General features: G+C 42.4%; 1 protein-coding gene across 1 annotated transcript in view; it reads left to right on the forward strand.

Moving 5' to 3' along the window:
* Positions 1 to 3,676: 3,676 nt before the first annotated feature.
* The window catches only part of LOC114568535 (metastasis suppressor protein 1), a 98,977-nt gene continuing 84,488 nt past the window's right edge, over positions 3,677 to 18,165 (forward strand). The window contains exon 1 of the mRNA XM_028598151.1: positions 3,677 to 4,110. Within this exon, the coding sequence (XP_028453952.1) occupies positions 4,039 to 4,110 (72 nt within the window). The 5' untranslated portion in view covers positions 3,677 to 4,038. The remainder of the gene's footprint in view (positions 4,111 to 18,165) is intronic.

An 18,165-nucleotide genomic window follows, 5' to 3' on the forward strand; every position in this document is an offset into this window, starting at 1 on the left:
GAAAACCCACGAATATACCGCAAACCCACACTGAAGGGAAATGAAAATTGAGCGGAAGTACGTAGGAGGGCGGAGCCAGGCTAATAACCTCCTGCGTAAGCAGAAAAATAGGACACAACAGTTCAGGAATTTTGTGTTTTTTAGTTTACAAAAATGTCTGGGATAGATCATTAGATCAGTAGGCTATATCTAGATCAGTAGATCACTCAACTAACCATCGACAGAAATCTGAGAGGACATGTCGGGTTTGATGGTGCTAATGAGTGGATCTGGTGAGATTATTAGTCTCTGTGGCGGCGACCGGTGGCTCATTTCATTCACAAGTAGCAACAGAGTCTTAAACAGAAACAGAGTCGCTTGCTCCCTTCCTGTTTTCTCTGATGCTCATTTATTTACACATACAGTATACAGTACAGACAAAATAAAATCAATAATTACATAAGGCACGTATAACCATTACCTCTGCTAGTTTAGAATGAAGGTTTAAAGCTGCCAAGGTCAATCAATAAGTCGATGAGTTGTCAACTAGTAAATGAATCGCCAACTATTTTGAAAATCCATTAATCCGTTTGTTTTCTCAGACTCCAGCTTGGTAAATGTGAATATTTTCTAGTTTCTTAACCCGTCTATGACAGTAAACTGAACAGCTGAGATGTGGACAAATCACAGCCCTATAAAGGTCTCATTTTGTAGATATGTTGTCTGATGTCTTTGATGACCCAGAAGCAAAGATACAATAGAGATTTTGAAAAGAGTAAATTAAAGGGCGTGTACCCGTGGGAGAATGAGAGGCACCCTGAAGGTCTTTGGGATGAAGAGGGTTTATGGTCACTGTAACGCTTATCAGTTACATTTTCTAAGCACAAATAGACATTTGGAAAAACAGAAAAATATGTTCCAATATACTATTTTTCTTTTTTTTCCGCCTTGACAAATTAAAAATTTGGATTTTTAAACTGTTTTTCCAATTTTCAGTTTTTTAATCAGAGGATCAGAAATTTAGAAAATTACAAAATTGCCTCTGGGCTCCAATTATTCAATTACTGCAATGGTATTCTCTCCCTCGTTCTCTTCTCCCTTTATCCTCTGGATAAAAAACTGAAAATTGGAAAAACAGTTTAAAGATCCAATTTTTTAATTTGTCAAGGTGGGAAAAAAATGAAAAATTGGATATTTGAACCCATTTTTCTGTTTTTCCAAATGTCCGTTTGTGCTTAGAATATTGAACTGATAAGCATTACACTGGTTGTTTATAAATGCAGCCCCATTTAGTTTGGGGAAAAGTTTTCCTCAGGATACAACCGGTGGATCACTGACTACATTTTAACACTAGGTGGCCTCCAACTGACATAAAAGATCAGCAAGGAGAATTCATCAAGTTCACATGAAATCAGAATCTGATGGGCGAACTATCACCAGCGGTGGGCGGAAGAAGCATGCTCGCATCTTTTCGTAAGGAAAATGTAGAAATACCACACTTTACAATTCAAAATGTAATAGTACTCAGTATGCAGAATAGCTCCTTTCATATTATAGAATAAAACCCTATTGTACCATCCAAGGCCGTAAGCATGAAATTTTGATATTATTATTGTGCAAATTTGAAAAAATGATTATTCTGGACAGCGGTGCATAGTTGCCTGTCGTAAGAATAGCAATTATACAGTGCTCGGCATGAGTGAACATACCCATGCTAAAGTTGACTAAAAAGATCATCTTTTGGAAATTGATCTTAATGCATTAATTAAAAAAAAAAGATGAAAAATCCAACCTTTTAAGGACACCAATTTTCTTTGTGAATGCATAATGTATCGTAAATAAATAAATGTTCTTCCTTAAAATACAGGGGGGCATACGTATACATACCCCTATGTTAAATTCCCTTAGAGGCAGGCAGATTTTTATTTTTAAAGGCCAGTTATTGCATGGATCCAGGATACTATGCATCCTGATAAAGTTCCCTTGGCCTTTGGAATTAAAATAGCCCCCCCCCCCCCCACACACACACACATAATAATTTACCCTTCACCATAGCTAGAGACTGGCATGGGGTGCTTTCCATAAAATCATCTCTCAATGCAAATCAAACCAGCTATTACTGCCTTGATACTGTCAGAAGTAAATGTAAGAAACATGAATTCAACTTTGAACAAGTCTGTAAAAGGAGATGGAGTTATATACTTCTTTAAATAAAGGACATCATAAAATATGGGCTTCTACTGTCTTTGTTAGGTTTAAAAGCTCTTGAATGTGGACACTCATCTTCATGAACGGGTTGGACTTACCCCTTTTTTTAATTCTCATTGTCCTTCTTTGTTATCTCCTCCCTGCCTCTCCTCTTGTCTCTTATCCCCGACTTGTTTTCATCTTGTCCAGTTATTGTTACAGTTCAGTAAAAGGCTCACTAGGTGGCGATGTGGTTTTAAATATGTGAGGGAGTCTGACGGTCAAGGGCTGTGCCATAAATCCAAATTTGAATCGTGATTATGGATTCCGGCTCCTAATGATCACAAAAGCAGAATAATGGAGAAAAACGATTCTTTTTTTGCACAATACATATTGCAAATAGAAAGACATCTTTAGGAAATGATTCATTATGTCTTTTTTTTAAGATTATTTTTGGGCATTTCTGCCTTTATTGGATAGGAAAGCTGAGACATGAAAGGAAAGAGAGAGGGGGGGAAGACATGCAGGAAACCGTCACAAGTTGGACTCAAACGCTGGACCTTCTGCGTCGAGGAACAAACCTCTACATATGTGCGCCCGCTCTACCAGCTGAGCTAACCGGCCACAGGAAATAATTCATTCTAATACATTTGTATGCACCAATTTATGGTGGAAACGTCTTTATTTATGTGAATGAAAACACAAAATTCAGAAGGCAGGTGACAATTCAAAAACAAAAAAATATATAAGGGAATAGAATGCAGTAAAGGGGCATTTCACATCAGGGACCTGGGCCCGGGTCAGAGTACACTTGACCCCCATAGCACCGTTTGTTTGATTAGTGTGAACATTGCATTCCGTACCTTGGCCTGGCTTGTTAAAACCAAATGTACCAAAACGAGGCAGTGAACTTTTGGAATTTTTTTTGGCATTTTAGGCCTTTATTTATATGACAGCTGAAGACATGAAAGGGGAGAGAGAGGGGGAATGACATGCAGCAAAGGGCCGCAGGTCGGAGTTGAACCGCTCGCTCTACCAAGTGAGCTACCCAGGCGCCCATCTTACATTCAATTGATCTACTTTTATTTTTCTATCTTACATTATTATCCTATTTTTTAATTTTAAGTGGTCTTTATTTATTAGTATGGATGAATAACTTTTTATGCTTTTATTTTTTTAGGACTTCTATTCCTTCTATTTCAATGTCCATAACTTTATTTATATTTTTTTTCATTTCACCCTTTATATGTACGACTTGTCTTGAGTATTCCTAATCTTACAATTATTTTATCTAGCCTACTTTTATTTATTTTGTTATCTTACATTTTTATTTTGTAATTTTTAAGCGGCTTTTATTTTATTTTAATTTTTTTTATGAATTACATTTCACCCTTACGGATTTTATTTCACCTTCTCTTTCCATTAACAAAAAGCTTCTTCAGCTGAAGGCGGGGCCAAGCGGACGCGCGTTCACGTCCCCCCCCTCCGCGCGCTCCCGTGCCTAGCGTCTCTTTCAGCAGAGCCAGCCAGCCAGCGCGGAGCCCGCTCGCCGTGTAAAGTTGAGCCTCTTCCCCGGTAGTCTCGTGCTGTTTCCCCGCTGTCAGTTCCTCTCTCTCCCCCCCCGCCGACGCTCCAACATGCTTCTCCACCTGCAGACAACAACGTGGGATGTATCCGCTTCGAGTGGAAACTAACCGCCGGCTCCGCTGCTGCTTGTGTCCGTGTTCTGGTCTCCTTCAGCCGGGGAAACTGAGCGTCTTTATCCACCGCCGCCACTTGAATTCATTTGTCCCACCGCCGCTGTCATTTATGGACCGCGGGAGCTCCGAGTGACCGTTTGGAGCCGAATTCCCGTTCACGCACCAGCCGAAGATGGAGACGGTGATGGAGAGGGAGTGCAGCGCGCTGGGGGGGCTTTTCCAGACCGTCATAGGAGACATGAAGGTAACATTATAATTTCCATCTGTAGCCAATGATAAAAAAAAAAAGAAGAAAAATCAATGTTACACCGCAAGGAATTTTATTTTTTAACGCAGGGGAGCCTGGGAAAACATCCCTCCGTACACCCTGTTGAATCAAACCAAGTGAAAGCAGACATTTGAGATTTCAAGACGTCATCATTAATTTGCTAAAGAAGGGTGGTGGTGGGGGGGGAGTGAAGTAGAAGAAGTGGGTGTGTCCAGGCCCTGGTGCCTTGATTTTTTTTTCATTATGTGACCGCCTGCATCCTTCTTCAAAAGCAAAACAAAGGTTCAAAGGGGGGTGAATGACAGTGACAGACAGGGTTGCAGTGAAGTCTTCCCTGAACTTCACATACACACACACACACACACACACACACACACACACACACACACACACACACACACACACACACACAGGAGTATGGAATTAAGAGGGGCTGTAAACAAGGGTGGACTGATTTGGATCGTCTGATACAGATGTACCTGTAACCCAGAGAAATCTGGGCTGTACTATTTGCTAATTTCTGAATATTTATAAAAAAAAAATGAGACAAAATGCTGCAATAGAACAGGAATCATGACTTTATCATACATAATAGAAAAGGTTGCACTACTTTGTTCCAGCTTCTGAAATGTTATTTTTTTTTAAGATTATTTTTCAGGCATTTTATTTGACAGGAGAAGGGATAGAGAGTGAGGGAATGACATGCAGCAAAGGGCCACAGGTCGGAGTTGAACCCTGGGCCCCCATGCATCGAGGAGTAAACCTCTATATATATATACGGGCGCCCCACTCTACCAACTGAGCTATCTGGGTGCCCAACAGCAACCCGGCTTCTGAAATGTGAGGATTTGCTGCTTTTTCTTTGTCTCTTGTGATAGGGACTGAATCATTTTGGGCTGTTGGTTCGAACAGAACAAGCGTTCACTTTTGGGCTTCAGGAAATTGTGACGGAGATTTCTTTCACCATTTTCTGACTTCATCAGATCAATTTAAAAAGATAAGTTGGCAGATGAATTAAAGGTCCCATGGCATGAAAATGTCACTTTATGAGGTTTTTTAACATTAATGTGAGTTCCCCCAGCCTGCCTATGGTCCCCCAGTGGCTAGAAATGGTGATAGGTGTAAACTGAGCCCTGGGTATCCTGCTCTGCCTTTGAGAAAATGAAAGCTCAGATGGGCCGATCTGGAATCTTCTCCTTATGATGTCATAAAGGGAAAGGTTACCTCCCCTTTCTCTGCTTTGCCCGCCCAGAGAATTTGGCCCACCCATGAGAGAGAGAGAGAGAGAGAGAGAGAGAGAGAGAGAGAGAGAGAGAGAGAGAGAGAGAGAGAGAGAGAGAGAGAGAGAGAGAGAGAGACATCATGGCTTTCAAACAAGCAAAGTGGCAGTTGGTCAAAACTTTTTTCCTGTCAAGGACCGCTAAATTGACACAAATTAGACCACGGACCCCCATTTGATAGGATCTCAGGGTCCCTCATCTGGTAGCAGGGTTTTCCCCTCACCATTACAACCCTTCAGGCCGTTTTATGCTTCTGCGTCAACTCCACGCCGTCGCTACGCCGTCGCTCCTACAGCGTCGCGACCCGTTCGGGGGTTGAACGTGTAGGGTCAATCGTGAAACTCTTTGTTTACTTGTGCGTTGGTATGTGCCTCGTGCCGGCAGGTGTGTGTGTGTGTGTGTGTGTGTGTGTGTGTGTGTGTGTGTGTGTGTGTGTGTGTGTGTGTGTGTGTGTGTGTGTGTGTGTGTGTGTGTGTGTGTGTGTGTGTGTGTGTGTGTGTGTGTGTGTGTGTGTGTGTGTGTGTGTGTGTGTGTGGGGGAGTGTGCGGTAGAGCGAGTTGTTGTGGAGTTGACCTTTTATTTAAAGGTTTAAATTCCCGTTGTCCTTCCTGTCCAGTGGTTCTTTTAACCTCCTTTTAATATCTGGCCGTTTGTTTCCTAAACAGCCGCGTCTTTTTTATTTAACCAAACCTGTTTTTTTAAGGAGTTCTTTAAAGTGTTTTATTCACACCAGTGGTCCTCTTGTGCCCGTGCCCATAACCCTAACGATAACCAGTGCCAGTGAAGGCACCGTTGCCTGGAAGGCACCGTTGGGGGCAAAAAAACACAGATAAACGCTACGGCGTAGGTTTGTGTCTCCACGTACCTACGTGCGTAGCAACGGCCCAGATTTTACGCAGAAGAAGGCGCAGCACCCGAGCCATTTTGGGCAGCACCTAAGCCGAATGAATGTAAAACCAATGGGAGCATCCAAACTAACTAAATTATGGGCGCCTGGGTAGCTCACCTGGTAAGGCGCGTGCCCATATAGGGGTTCGCTCCTCAGCCGTGGGTTCGACTGTATCCGTGGGAATACTCAAGACAAGTCGTACATATAAAGAGTGAAATGAAAAAAAATATAAATAAAGTTAATGGACATTGAAATAGAAGGAATAGAAGTCCTAAAAAAATAAAAGCATAAAAAGTTATTCATCCATACTAATAAAAAAAGACCACTTAAAATAAAAAAATGGGCTAATTATGTTAAGATAGAAAAATAAAAGTAGATAAATTGAATGTAAGATGGGCGCCTGGGTAGCTCACATGGTAGAGCGAGCGCCCACATACAGAGGTTTTACTTCTCGACGCAACGGCCCCGGGTTCGACTCCAACCTGCGTCCCTTTGCCTCATGTCATTCCCCCCTCTCTCTCTCCCCTTTATGTCTTCAGCTGTCCTATTTTAAAAAAAATAAAATAAAAAAAAATGCCCCTAGAAATATCTTAAAAAAAACTAAAACTGACTTCATTAAATAACTCCGCTCTAATGATTGTAGTCTGTCCCAGTGGACTTCTTTAGCAAGTTCTGTCTTAAATCATCTGCTATCTAGCTTTATGGTAATAATAATGGTCCAAAATGATGTGAAACTGCATTCTTTCTTATTGATAATCGACAATAGACACCATGTCTTTCACAAACATTCGGAAAACTCTGGTAGGATTTTCGCTGTTAAATGTTCTGTTACAGAAAGTGTAAGAAACCCATGGCCAAAATAGTCCTACCTTCTGTCATCGTGTTACTTAATGTATGGACGGAATTATAGTGAAAATAAATCAATTACCCCCCTTTTTGTTGGGGACCCCCTGGAAACCTCTCGAGGACCCGTGGGTGGGTTCCTGGACCCCACTTTGAGAACCGCTGGTTAAGCAACACTGTTTTTCCCGGCTTTAAAGTTAAAGTTTGGTTTGTGTGTGTGTGTGTGTGTGTGTGTGTGTGTGAAGGTTGATGGTTTGCAGTGTGTGTGTTGGGGGAGGGGCACCATGTAGACACACACACACACACACACACACACACACACACACACACACACACACACACACACCTGTTTTATTGGTGACGTAATAACACGGTAACAGGTGTGGTGGGGTTGGTTCACAAAGGGAGGTCTGGGTAATCTGCCACTCCCTCTTCCTTCATATGTCTTCCTCCTCCTCTTCTTCTTTTTTCTTGCTACTCCTCCTTGTCCTGGCTCTGATGCTTCTCTTCTTCCTTCACTTCCCTTTCCTCTTTTACTTCATCTTCTTCTGTCGTTTTTCTCTCTCTCTACCGAACACTCCGCCTCGCGTCCTCTCCTTTTCTCCCTCTTCCCTCATTTGTTTTTCCTCTTCTTTTCAGCATTTTGGCCGTCCTTCCTTCCTGCTCTTCTGTCCATATTTCGATCTCCTTCAGTTTGCTCTCCTTTCCTCTTCTTCCTTTTATTATATTCATCCTCCCCCATTGGCCTCCTCCACCTCATTCTCTCCCTCCTCTTTCTCTCCCCTCTCTTCCTTCCTCTGACATTTATTTATTTTGTAAAGAAGAGCATAACTTAAAGATTTTCCTTTTGAAGACTTTCGCTCCGTTTTGGTGGAAACAGATAAGATGTAGATGCTGTCGGTGGTACCGTATAAACCGAAAGGTGAATCATTCATCAATTTCTGGCTGGTCCAGAACGAGCCAATTTGAACTACTTTTATACTTTTGGGTAGTTTAATCTAAAATGAATGTGACTCTTGCTTTCAACTTAAATTGCAAACGTCACCATCTAGGTTGAGTCAAATGCACCCCGCTGTAGGTCGGCCTGATGCCTGATTCATACACGTGACTCGCAGACAGCCAGATGCAGGTTTTCCCTTGTTAGTATATTACATTACATGTCATTTAGCTGACGCTTTTATACAAAGCGACTTACAATTGCTATATATCAGAGGTCGCACGCCTCTGGAGCAACTTGGGGTCAAGTGTCTTGCTCAGGGACACATTGGTTGATTTATCACAGTGGGAATCGAACCCAGGTCTCCCACGCCAAAGGCATGTGTCATATCCACATATTAGCATGTGTGGGTGGAGAAAGACTTTGAAAGACCTAGTGTGTCACTGTGGAGGCGACTCCAGTCTGCTGCTTCTAACCTCTGTTTTCCACCGGGCGCGTCTGCGCTGCGTTCAGGAGGCGCCGCGGGCCCCGTGAGCAATCGCGGAAGCGCGCGTGAAGCGGCTCTCCGCTGCACTAAAGATGCGCGCCAGGTCTATTTTCACAGGAGCCACAGAGACAGTTCAGTTCAATTTATTCATACAGCACATTTAAAAACAACCATAGTTGACGAAGTGCTGAAAAAGCTAAAAAAACAATATACACAAACAATACACAATACAAAATAACTAATAATAACCGTAGAAAAAAAGGACAAGGTGTCAAAGCTCAACTTAAATCGAAAGTCAACGAATAGTAGTGGGTCTTCAGCAAAGACTTGAATGTTTCAGCGGTAAGTCTCCTACAACGCCACGGACGGCCACAGATCCATCTTGGAGGTGGAAAAACATAAGACATCACAGATGTCTTCCATCAGGACAACGGCAGAAACGAGAAGGCATGGAGTTTAACCGTAGGAGTGCTTGGAGTGGAAGGTAGATACCAGGGATGCACCAAATCCGGGATTCGGCTTTGGATTCGGCCGAATATTGGGCTTTTTGACGGGGTTCAGTTTCTGCAGAACCTTCCAATGTTTTTCCACTGAACCGAACCCTAAGCTTGCGCTACGCTGGTTGATGTAATGACAGCGCCGTTGATCACGGGAAGGTGTTTACGTAGGTGGAGCGTTCAATGAAGTAGGCTGTGAGAAAGTAGAAATGGAACTCATGAGCAGAAAAAGTGTTGTTTGGCAGCACTTTCAGTCAAAAGTCCAGCTACATGTTCAATTTGCAATGCCGATTTGTCTCGTGGTGGCGAGGACCCTAAACGATACACAACATGGCCGCTGTAACAACATCTGGTATGAAACATCCGAAAGAATATGAGTTGTGCATGAAGGAATCTCCAGACATTAATGTGTTTACTGTGTTAATGGCCCGAGGATGGGAGTAGGATTCGGTTTTCGGTTTCGGATTCGGCAGAATCTTCACCAGTGGATTTGGTATTTGGCCGAACCGGAAAAATCTGGTTGATTCGGTGCATCCCTAGTAGATACTAGCTTAGTAAACATGTGATTGTTCTGTAAAGTACTTGTAGAGACAACAAAATCGGTGTGCTTCTGAGACGCTCCCGGTGTGGTATGGCGCGTGGCGGAGGTCGGGAAAACAAAACCGGAACGCAGCACAGACGCGGCCAGTGGAAAATGGATGTAATGGTCTTCTTCAGCAAACCAGGGCTCTGAAGCCCTGCAGCATTCATCAGTTTTATTTAGAAAATCCCACAAAGCAAGCTTACAAGCGTATGACCAATAAAATCCTTGTTGTCCACCTGCCACATACCCATTCATTTCCTCTCTGCAGGTCACTGTGTGGTACACCCGCGTGTGTGTTCGTGTGAGCGTGTCGGGCTGTGTGCTGTTCAGCATCCACACATCACTGTGCTGGGTGAATTGAAGACCCATTACTGTTGATCCGTTTAAGTGGAACCGATCTGCATGTTTTTCCCTGGAGGAGGAACTGGCTCATCCTTTAAAAACTGCGAGCTACCTCACATCTGCCTTTTTTAAACTGTCTTTTTATATATATATTTTTTTTCTGTTGCATAGACACTGAACTGAAGGTTTAATGTTGCTGCGGTGGATTATTTGGAACATATTAGTATCTTTAGCAGACTGATCTCATAAAGTGGCGTATGTATGATACCCCAATTCGTATGGCATTTAGGCGTGTTATCAAGACGCAAAATTGCTTTTTTAGCGTGTTTTTCAACGCCGTTCGGCCGCCATTGACCTACATTACATGTGAATTTTTGCCGTAGTGAGTAGTATGAAGGGACGTAAGTCTGCAGAGGGAGGTTGGATGGGTAAAACGCAGGACTTTCACCCAGGAGAGCTCGGATCGCATCCTGCGTGTGGCGTTTTTCAGCCGTTTTTTTATTTGTATTCATTTTATTTTTTAAGCCTTCGCCAATGTGTCTTTCCTTAACCCAACCGTTTGTTTTCCTAAGCGTGTTTTTGTCTTTTTTTTGTGTTCCTAAAGCCTTTCCCGATGTTCTTTTCCTAAACCCAACTTTTTTTTTCTTTTTACACGTTTGTGACGTTCTCGCGATAACATGCAACGTGGCGCGTATGTTTACATACGCTGTATACAGCGTAGACATACACGTGGATAGCTCAAAATGCGTACAGATAACACGCTATACTTGGCTTTAGGCAATTGGCGTGTATGTTTACGCAAAGTCATGATGCCAAGTCGTCTTTAGAATGCATGAAGTGACTTTCGGCCATAGTGAGCAGAAACACCCTCAATCAAACTCAGAAACTCAGACCTTTTGAGATAACGACATCATCGTCCTATCAAAGTTTTACACTCAATCTGTTAATGCAGTGTGTGATTGATTGGACAACAACAGGAAGAGGATCTGTAACCAGAGAATAGTTTGCATTTTTGCTTAAAAAATAACTTAAATGTACAATATGTCATTTTCTAGAGGGTCTCTCAATCTAATTAATAACACAAGACGGAGCAATAGCCGTCATAGCAGTTAGCTTCTCCCATTTAGGATTCACTGCAGCTCATTCAGAATAGCCTGACAAGCCAGACCCACATCAAGATGTAGGGTCTGGGAACTCACCATTGGTCAGGGCTCAATCCGAGGGGCGGGATAAACGGTTGTCTTTCAAATTCCCTCTGCACGTAATAGGATAGCGCTACAACCAATCAGAGCAATGCTAGTTGATAGATTCAACTTTTGCCGTATCCGGTCGACAAAACTCCGAACACATGTTCCTTTTTTAAGAAAGACTTCAGTGCCGTTCTTTGTTCTTTTCTCAAAGGAAAGCTTAACTCCAAGTCTTCCAGACTCGCGGCCAAAGCCAATTCCAAAGACCGATATGGATGGATGGATGGATATATACTGTATATATATATATATATATTTATCGATTTGAGATATATGTCTGTGTGTCCAAACTTTTGGCCTGTACTGTGTGTGTGTATATATATATATATATATATATATATATATATATATATATATATATATATATGTTAAAAAAATAAAAATAGGAATGTCTCAACCTTGTTTGAAATGAGCAGCTTCTCAGCTAACAATGGGTTTGTAGATGAAACGTCATGAATGTGAGGCAGCATGGGACCAGAACAGACTCCCAGTTCTTCCTGTGACAGTCGGACAATTGACAGGAAGCAGAGAGAATTGTAATGTATTGTGTGGAACATCTGTGAAAAACTGCTCTGATGCTAACTTAAAAGAAAACTCTCTTGTAGCTGTTTTAACCTCCTTTAATGCTGCAAAACAACCAACGTGCCTCTGAGAGTATTAGCTGAATCCTAATCACCATTTATCTCGGACTGAGCCGTCGTCTTAATCACCTCCCTGAGCTAAAATAATCCCGGTCTCCTTTTTCAGCTGGCTGCTGTGTATCAGTATGGGGATCGTCATGGAAACATCACGGTCAGAGCGGCTGTGATGGCCTCGCTGCCTCGGCCAATTGGGCACACTGTTTGGTTTTTTTGTGGGCCTAGTTATTGGCTTGGACTCTCTGGCCGACATCATTCGTTTCTGCTCTGATGTGTTTACTACCTGTTTGTTGTGCAAAATGCACTTAAGCACTACTATTACAATTATTCACTCACACAATCCTATTTGAAATGGGCATATTAGGGATATTTTTAAGTTAGGTTTGTAATGCTCTTATCAACATGGGAGCGGACACACACACACACACACACACACACACATATATATATATATATATATATATATATATATTTTGTTTATTAATGTTGCAGAAATCCAAAACAATAACGAATACTGTCTAGTGTATTATCCAGAATTACCTCCAAAGGTCAGCGTAATATGGCAAAATCCAGCAACAACAGACTGGCATGTTGACCTGAATGTAACATTACTCGGTGATACTAAGAAGATGTAGTTCGCCACTTTTAGGGCTGGGTATCGTTCAAAAAAATTTCGGTACTGATACCAATTACCGCAACTTCGATACCGGTTCCTAAACGATTCTTTTTACGATACCAATTTTATAAAACAAAACTGAATTCCAACATTACGGCAAAATTCTTTTGATAAATTTTTCGGCTCCTACTCTAACTACTACTCCTTCTCTCCATCAGCCGTATGCTTGGCCAGCAAGTTGTATGTGAGACTGGACGTACTCCGGTGGTAACGCAATTCACATCGACAGTACATGCAAATAACTTTAGTCGTGTGGATAGAACCATCTGGAAGGGCATTTAAAACTCAACTTTCCATTCAAAAGACCCTTCCCTTTATCCGTTTCCCGTAGGAGGTTCTTATCTGCTAGCCATCCACAACGTTGCTGCTGCATAGCTTCCTAAATTCCCAAACTATGCAGCGGCCCAAGCCCAAAAAGCGCCGGGATAATGTTATATATAAAATTAAATAAAAAAATGATTGAAGTGGGATTTTTTTTTGCGAGAATCTGTACCAAAACAAAGATTTTTTCTTTAGTCTGTAGGATACGATTTGTAGGCCGGGACGTCTCCGCAGCACCACGATACTTTATTTTAGAATGGTTTGAACCATATTTTGCCTTTGACAAATATTGCACCCACCTGCGATTTGGATATTGCACTAGTTCATACTGCAATTTCAATAAAATTGCGATTAATTGTGCAGCTCTAGTTTGCACGGGGTCTTAAAAAGTCTAAAATTTCCAAATAGGCCTTAAAAAGTCTTACATTCGCTTAAGTATTATTTTCAAGGCCTTAATTTTCCTTTGTCAATGGAGCGCTACCTCTAATGCTCATTGAAATGTTACCGCAGCGCCGTGGTGTAGTAGTTCTTTCTGTCGCAAATATAATTCGCTGTGTTACGACTACAAATGAGACCAACATGCAACTTAAATTGCCGCCAATCTAGACACCAGTCCTATGATGCCAATGAGGAAATCGTGGAATTGTTTCAGACAATGTTTCCAGGTTTCTGACATCTGACTTTGTCTTGATATACAGTAGGTCTTAAATTTCATTCATAATGGTCTTAAAAAGTCTAATATTTGACTTGTTGAAACCTGTAGAAACCCTGATAAGAGAGAATGAATGCCATAGAGTCATAACGGAATAAGAACATCAATAACCTACTTTTAAACTAGATTTTCTTTTCAGGGCTAAATAACATTAGCCTGGCTCCGCCCTCCTATGTACTTCCGCTCAATTTCCATTTCCCTTCAGTACGCCGTCTGATTTCGCGGTATGTTCTTGGGTTTTCTCGAGCCAAATATTTGGCGGTCCAGTCAGCGTTCAGAGGGAGTGGCTGAGAACGAGGACATTAGGATGTGCGCGAGAAAGACGCGAGCGAAGCCATTCGGTCCGTTGTGGCAACGCTGCTGAATATCCAGAAGTTGAAGCCCGAGCAAGAACAATCTTTGCTGAGTTTTTGTTGGTGGCCATGATGTTGTGGCCCTCCTCCCCACGGGGGTTCGGGAAAAGTTAGATTTTTCAGCTCGCTCTGTTAGTGGTGAAGGAGTTAGCTAAGGCTAATGCTAGCAATGCTAATGCTAAATATAAGCGGATAGTTGTCGGTCTCCCCTCTTGTTGCACATGCGCATGACATACGTCACGACCAAACGTTAGCGATTGGTTATGGCAGATCCAGAGTGGCTCTGGGCAGATCCAATGGAGAGTGGCCAGACTCTCTGTACAAATGAAATGGACCAGAGTCTGGTAGGACCAGGCTAAAATAACATAGTATCAGATCGTTGCATGGACCTTATCGATACCAGCATGTTAGGCGGTATCGGAGGTATTTCCGAAACTGGTATCGGAATGATATCGCGACCTTTTAGAGAAGTTAGATGCTTGAAAATCCTCACAGAAGAAAATGAAGTCTGGACTGAAGATTTAGGCTTTTTTTGTCTTAGCTTTAACACCACAGGAACACACAGTCTGATGCTGAAGTTTGAGGAATCAGATGAGAGTTATTTTCTCACCGGATCAGTGATAAAGAAGAAGCAAACAGGGGATATCTCGTTTTAAGGCGTGAGCCAAACAAACCGAGCAGAGGATTCCTGAAGGACCTGCAGGCTGCTGCTGCCTCCGGTTGTTGCCACGGTGACAATTTATGTCCTCGGTGACTGATTGATGCAGCGGCCCTGCCCTCACCTCAGTGTGCGTTCGACAGAGAGAGAGGATGTAATGAGATGTGGGTATATATACAGTGTATCAAAGAAGAAATGATGAACAGGCCAAAACGGAATCTGCAGATTTCAGAGAGAGTGTTTTTACCGATTGGGGTGGAGATGTGTTAACGCTCTTATTTTTATTTTTATTGTCTTCATTTGTTTAAAACCTGGGGGGAAATTTGCGGGAAATGTTTGCGGAAACATTGTGCGTCTGCAGATTTTGTGTTGCCCTGATGATGAATGAGTAACAAAGGGCAGAGGATGAAACTACAGTGCATGATAAAAATGCATAAAATTGTGTGTGTGTGTGTGTGTGTGTGTGTGTGTGTGTGTGTGTGTGCATGAAAGCAAGAGGAGAACAATACGTGTTGAATATGAAAGAGAGAGCGAGCGAGAGAAACGAAGAAAGCTAAATGTGTGACACTAGGGAAAAACGTTGTGTGTTTGGGTGAGAATGCATGCACGTGTGACCCCCCCCCCCCACACACACACACACACACACTCCCCACAATATCCCCCTCCGTCTGAAGCCTCTCTGCAGCTGCGTAACCATAGCGACGGTAGCCAGGCGATGACTCCGAGCATCACTCTCGCCAGCAGAACAAGGCTGAACACACCCAGCCCAGTTAGAGGAGGATGATGCTGCTGACGCAATACGCTTTAATAATTGTTGAGTGAGTTATTAGTCGCTGTAATTGTCCCTCATTTTCATACTGGAAGTGAAGAAATCGGCTCTTAACACGGTTACAATATCAATATCAATATATATATATATATATATATATATATATATATATATATATATATATATAAATAAATATAAATTTATAAAATCATAAACTGTAAAAATAATGGATGTAGCAGCAGTGACGTCACCCATTGGTCTGTGGACTGCCGTTTTTGAAGCATGCATGTATAATAAGAACTGGATGTAACGTTCGAGGCGGAGCCCTGTTCATTTCTATGAGAGTTAGTCACATACCTGCAAACTTGTTGTAACTTGTGTCTAGTTACGGTAACAATACACTCGACAGCAGGTAACGTTAGCCTACCGTTAGCTAGCAGCTGGAGATGTTGCGTTCACTTGAAATGCGTCACCTTTTTCAACCCTTCTGAGTTTGCAGGTATGTAGTCAGTGGCACATGAAGCCAAAAAAGTTGTGCAGCCCATAAAGCCAGCGACACTAGTGACCACCGCCGGCGAAGCCGTCTACTTCCGGCTTAGCGCTCCCGCTAACTTGGACAGGGATTAAATTCAATTGTGCGTTAAATTCAAATGTTGTCGGACCAAATGGATCTAATTCTGACAGTTAAACTTGTCATTTCATGGCGGGTTGGGACACTAAAAAAAAATGTGTCAACTGATTTACAGACTTCTCTCTTGCCACGTCAGCCAAAGAAAGTCTTTTTGTGCCAGAGGGCATCACGTTTATTGGTGTTTTTAGCCCCCAATGTCTCCCCAACTGGGATTAGGCAGTGGTTATGGTTAGGGTTAGGGTTAGGGTTACGTGCCTTGAAGACAATGGTCGCAGCACTGCCTGGAAGGAGGCGTTGGGGGCTTAAAACACCATCGAGCGGGCATCACGTGATGGACACTGACGTTGTAACTCCACCGTTTTGATGCTATGTCAAATTGGCTTCAAAGCCTGGCGCACTTTCTTGGGAGCCTGTTTTGAAGCCTCGAGTTTGGCAATTTGGCTGTTCCCGTCCCACTGACGAGAGCAGGGGAGGATGACACGGCCAAGCCAGCGTTGTTTATGGTTGCAGTTGCGCAGCGCTAAGCTAAACGCTAAAAAGGGAAAGTTGCAACCCTCCTGAAGTCATCCAGCAGAGTTTTACCGGAGGGTAAACATGGACATGTGGGCACCGCTGCCATTTATCTGTACGGCAGTACAGAAAATCTGCAAACTTTCCCTTAAGTTACCAGCTAACGCTAGCTTGGTTAGCAGAACGCTGAACAAGACATTTGTAGGGCGACTAAAATGTTCCATCAACTTTTGAGGGAAGTGAAAACACACAGTGAGAGGGTCAAAGTTTAGGATGAAATCATGGATAATGACAATGGACAATGCTTTACAAGTACAAATAGAAATACAACACCATAAATACCATATAACACAAAAAAATCTCTTATAATGGCCATTTTTGGCAGAGAGATGTTGATTCATCTCCATGATCTTTGTTTCAGGCTGTAGCTTTAGTAATTCTATCATTCCCCTTTTATATTTTAAGTATAATATATCCATACACACGGAATAAGATTTTAAAAGTGAGTTTTAATTCTAGCATTCTTGTAGTATTTTATTTAAATAGGTGTCTACACTACAGAAACCACTGTGTAGAAGCCTCAGATGTTTCACTGCAGTGAATAAAAGAAGCCCCACCCACCCCAAAAACTCCTGCTGACATGAGAAGCGTACCCCAGTTTCATCTGTCTTTGTGTGTCTGGCTGCGGCGGCTCAGTGTTTCCATCTTTGCAGCCTAGTTTCTGAACACATATCCAGCAGTACCGCACTGCAGCGCTCAGCTCTGTCTCATGTTAGACCCAGTCAGTGGACCCAAACTGTATTTGTATGCCTGGGGGGCGCTTGTTTGGCTTCCTCTAGACGTGCCGGGGGGTCGGTGAGGCGTATGGATCCGTGTATTGATCGGTCTCCTTGTTTTCTGTTGGCTCACTGCTGCATCTGATGCTCAACGTTTGTGTGTTTTGGTTGAGGACTTGGGCGAACTTTCTATGAGGGATTTGTTTGGCTGTTTTGTATTTGAGCGTGAATATTTTTAATGTAAATTCTATGAAAAGAAATGGGTGAAACCCAAACTGTGTTTTCAGTATTGGTAGTAGAGCTGCAAATATTAATCGATTACTTGTCAACTATTAAATGAATCGGCAATTATTTTGATCAAGGGACGGTTCGTTATTTCTGTCAGGGGCCAACGGAAGAGTTTTGGGATCTTTAGTCAAAATAGACCTGACCCTCCCTTCACCAGCAATACATTTTGGATGACCTTCCAAAATGACATGGAAAAAAGGGATGACCCTAAGATGAAACTAGTATTCACATGAAATAAAACATTGAGACCACTGGGTAATAACAAATTCAACACTGGTTGCTATGGACTCGTCACTAGGCTTCCTCAGTCATTGTATATTTTATATGCATAGGTAAAGCTGCCAAAGCTGAACGTTATCCAAAACTCCATTTCTCATATGAGAAATGTTGGGAGCTTGCATGCTACCACTCCTTCCTTCTCAAAAGACTTGACAATGCTGTTGTGTTTGTATGTGCAAGCAGGATTTATTCAGTTTGGGAAATCCCACGGTCTCTAAAGCTACAGCTCAAATTGTCTGGCTGACTAAACAGGGAGGGACCCATCTGCTAGCGATAGGGGTCGAGACTGAGAGAGCTACATGGAGCTACATGGAT

This window comes from Perca flavescens, chromosome 14 (genome assembly GCF_004354835.1).
Source record: "Perca flavescens isolate YP-PL-M2 chromosome 14, PFLA_1.0, whole genome shotgun sequence".
NCBI classification, from domain to species: Eukaryota; Metazoa; Chordata; class Actinopteri; order Perciformes; family Percidae; genus Perca; species Perca flavescens.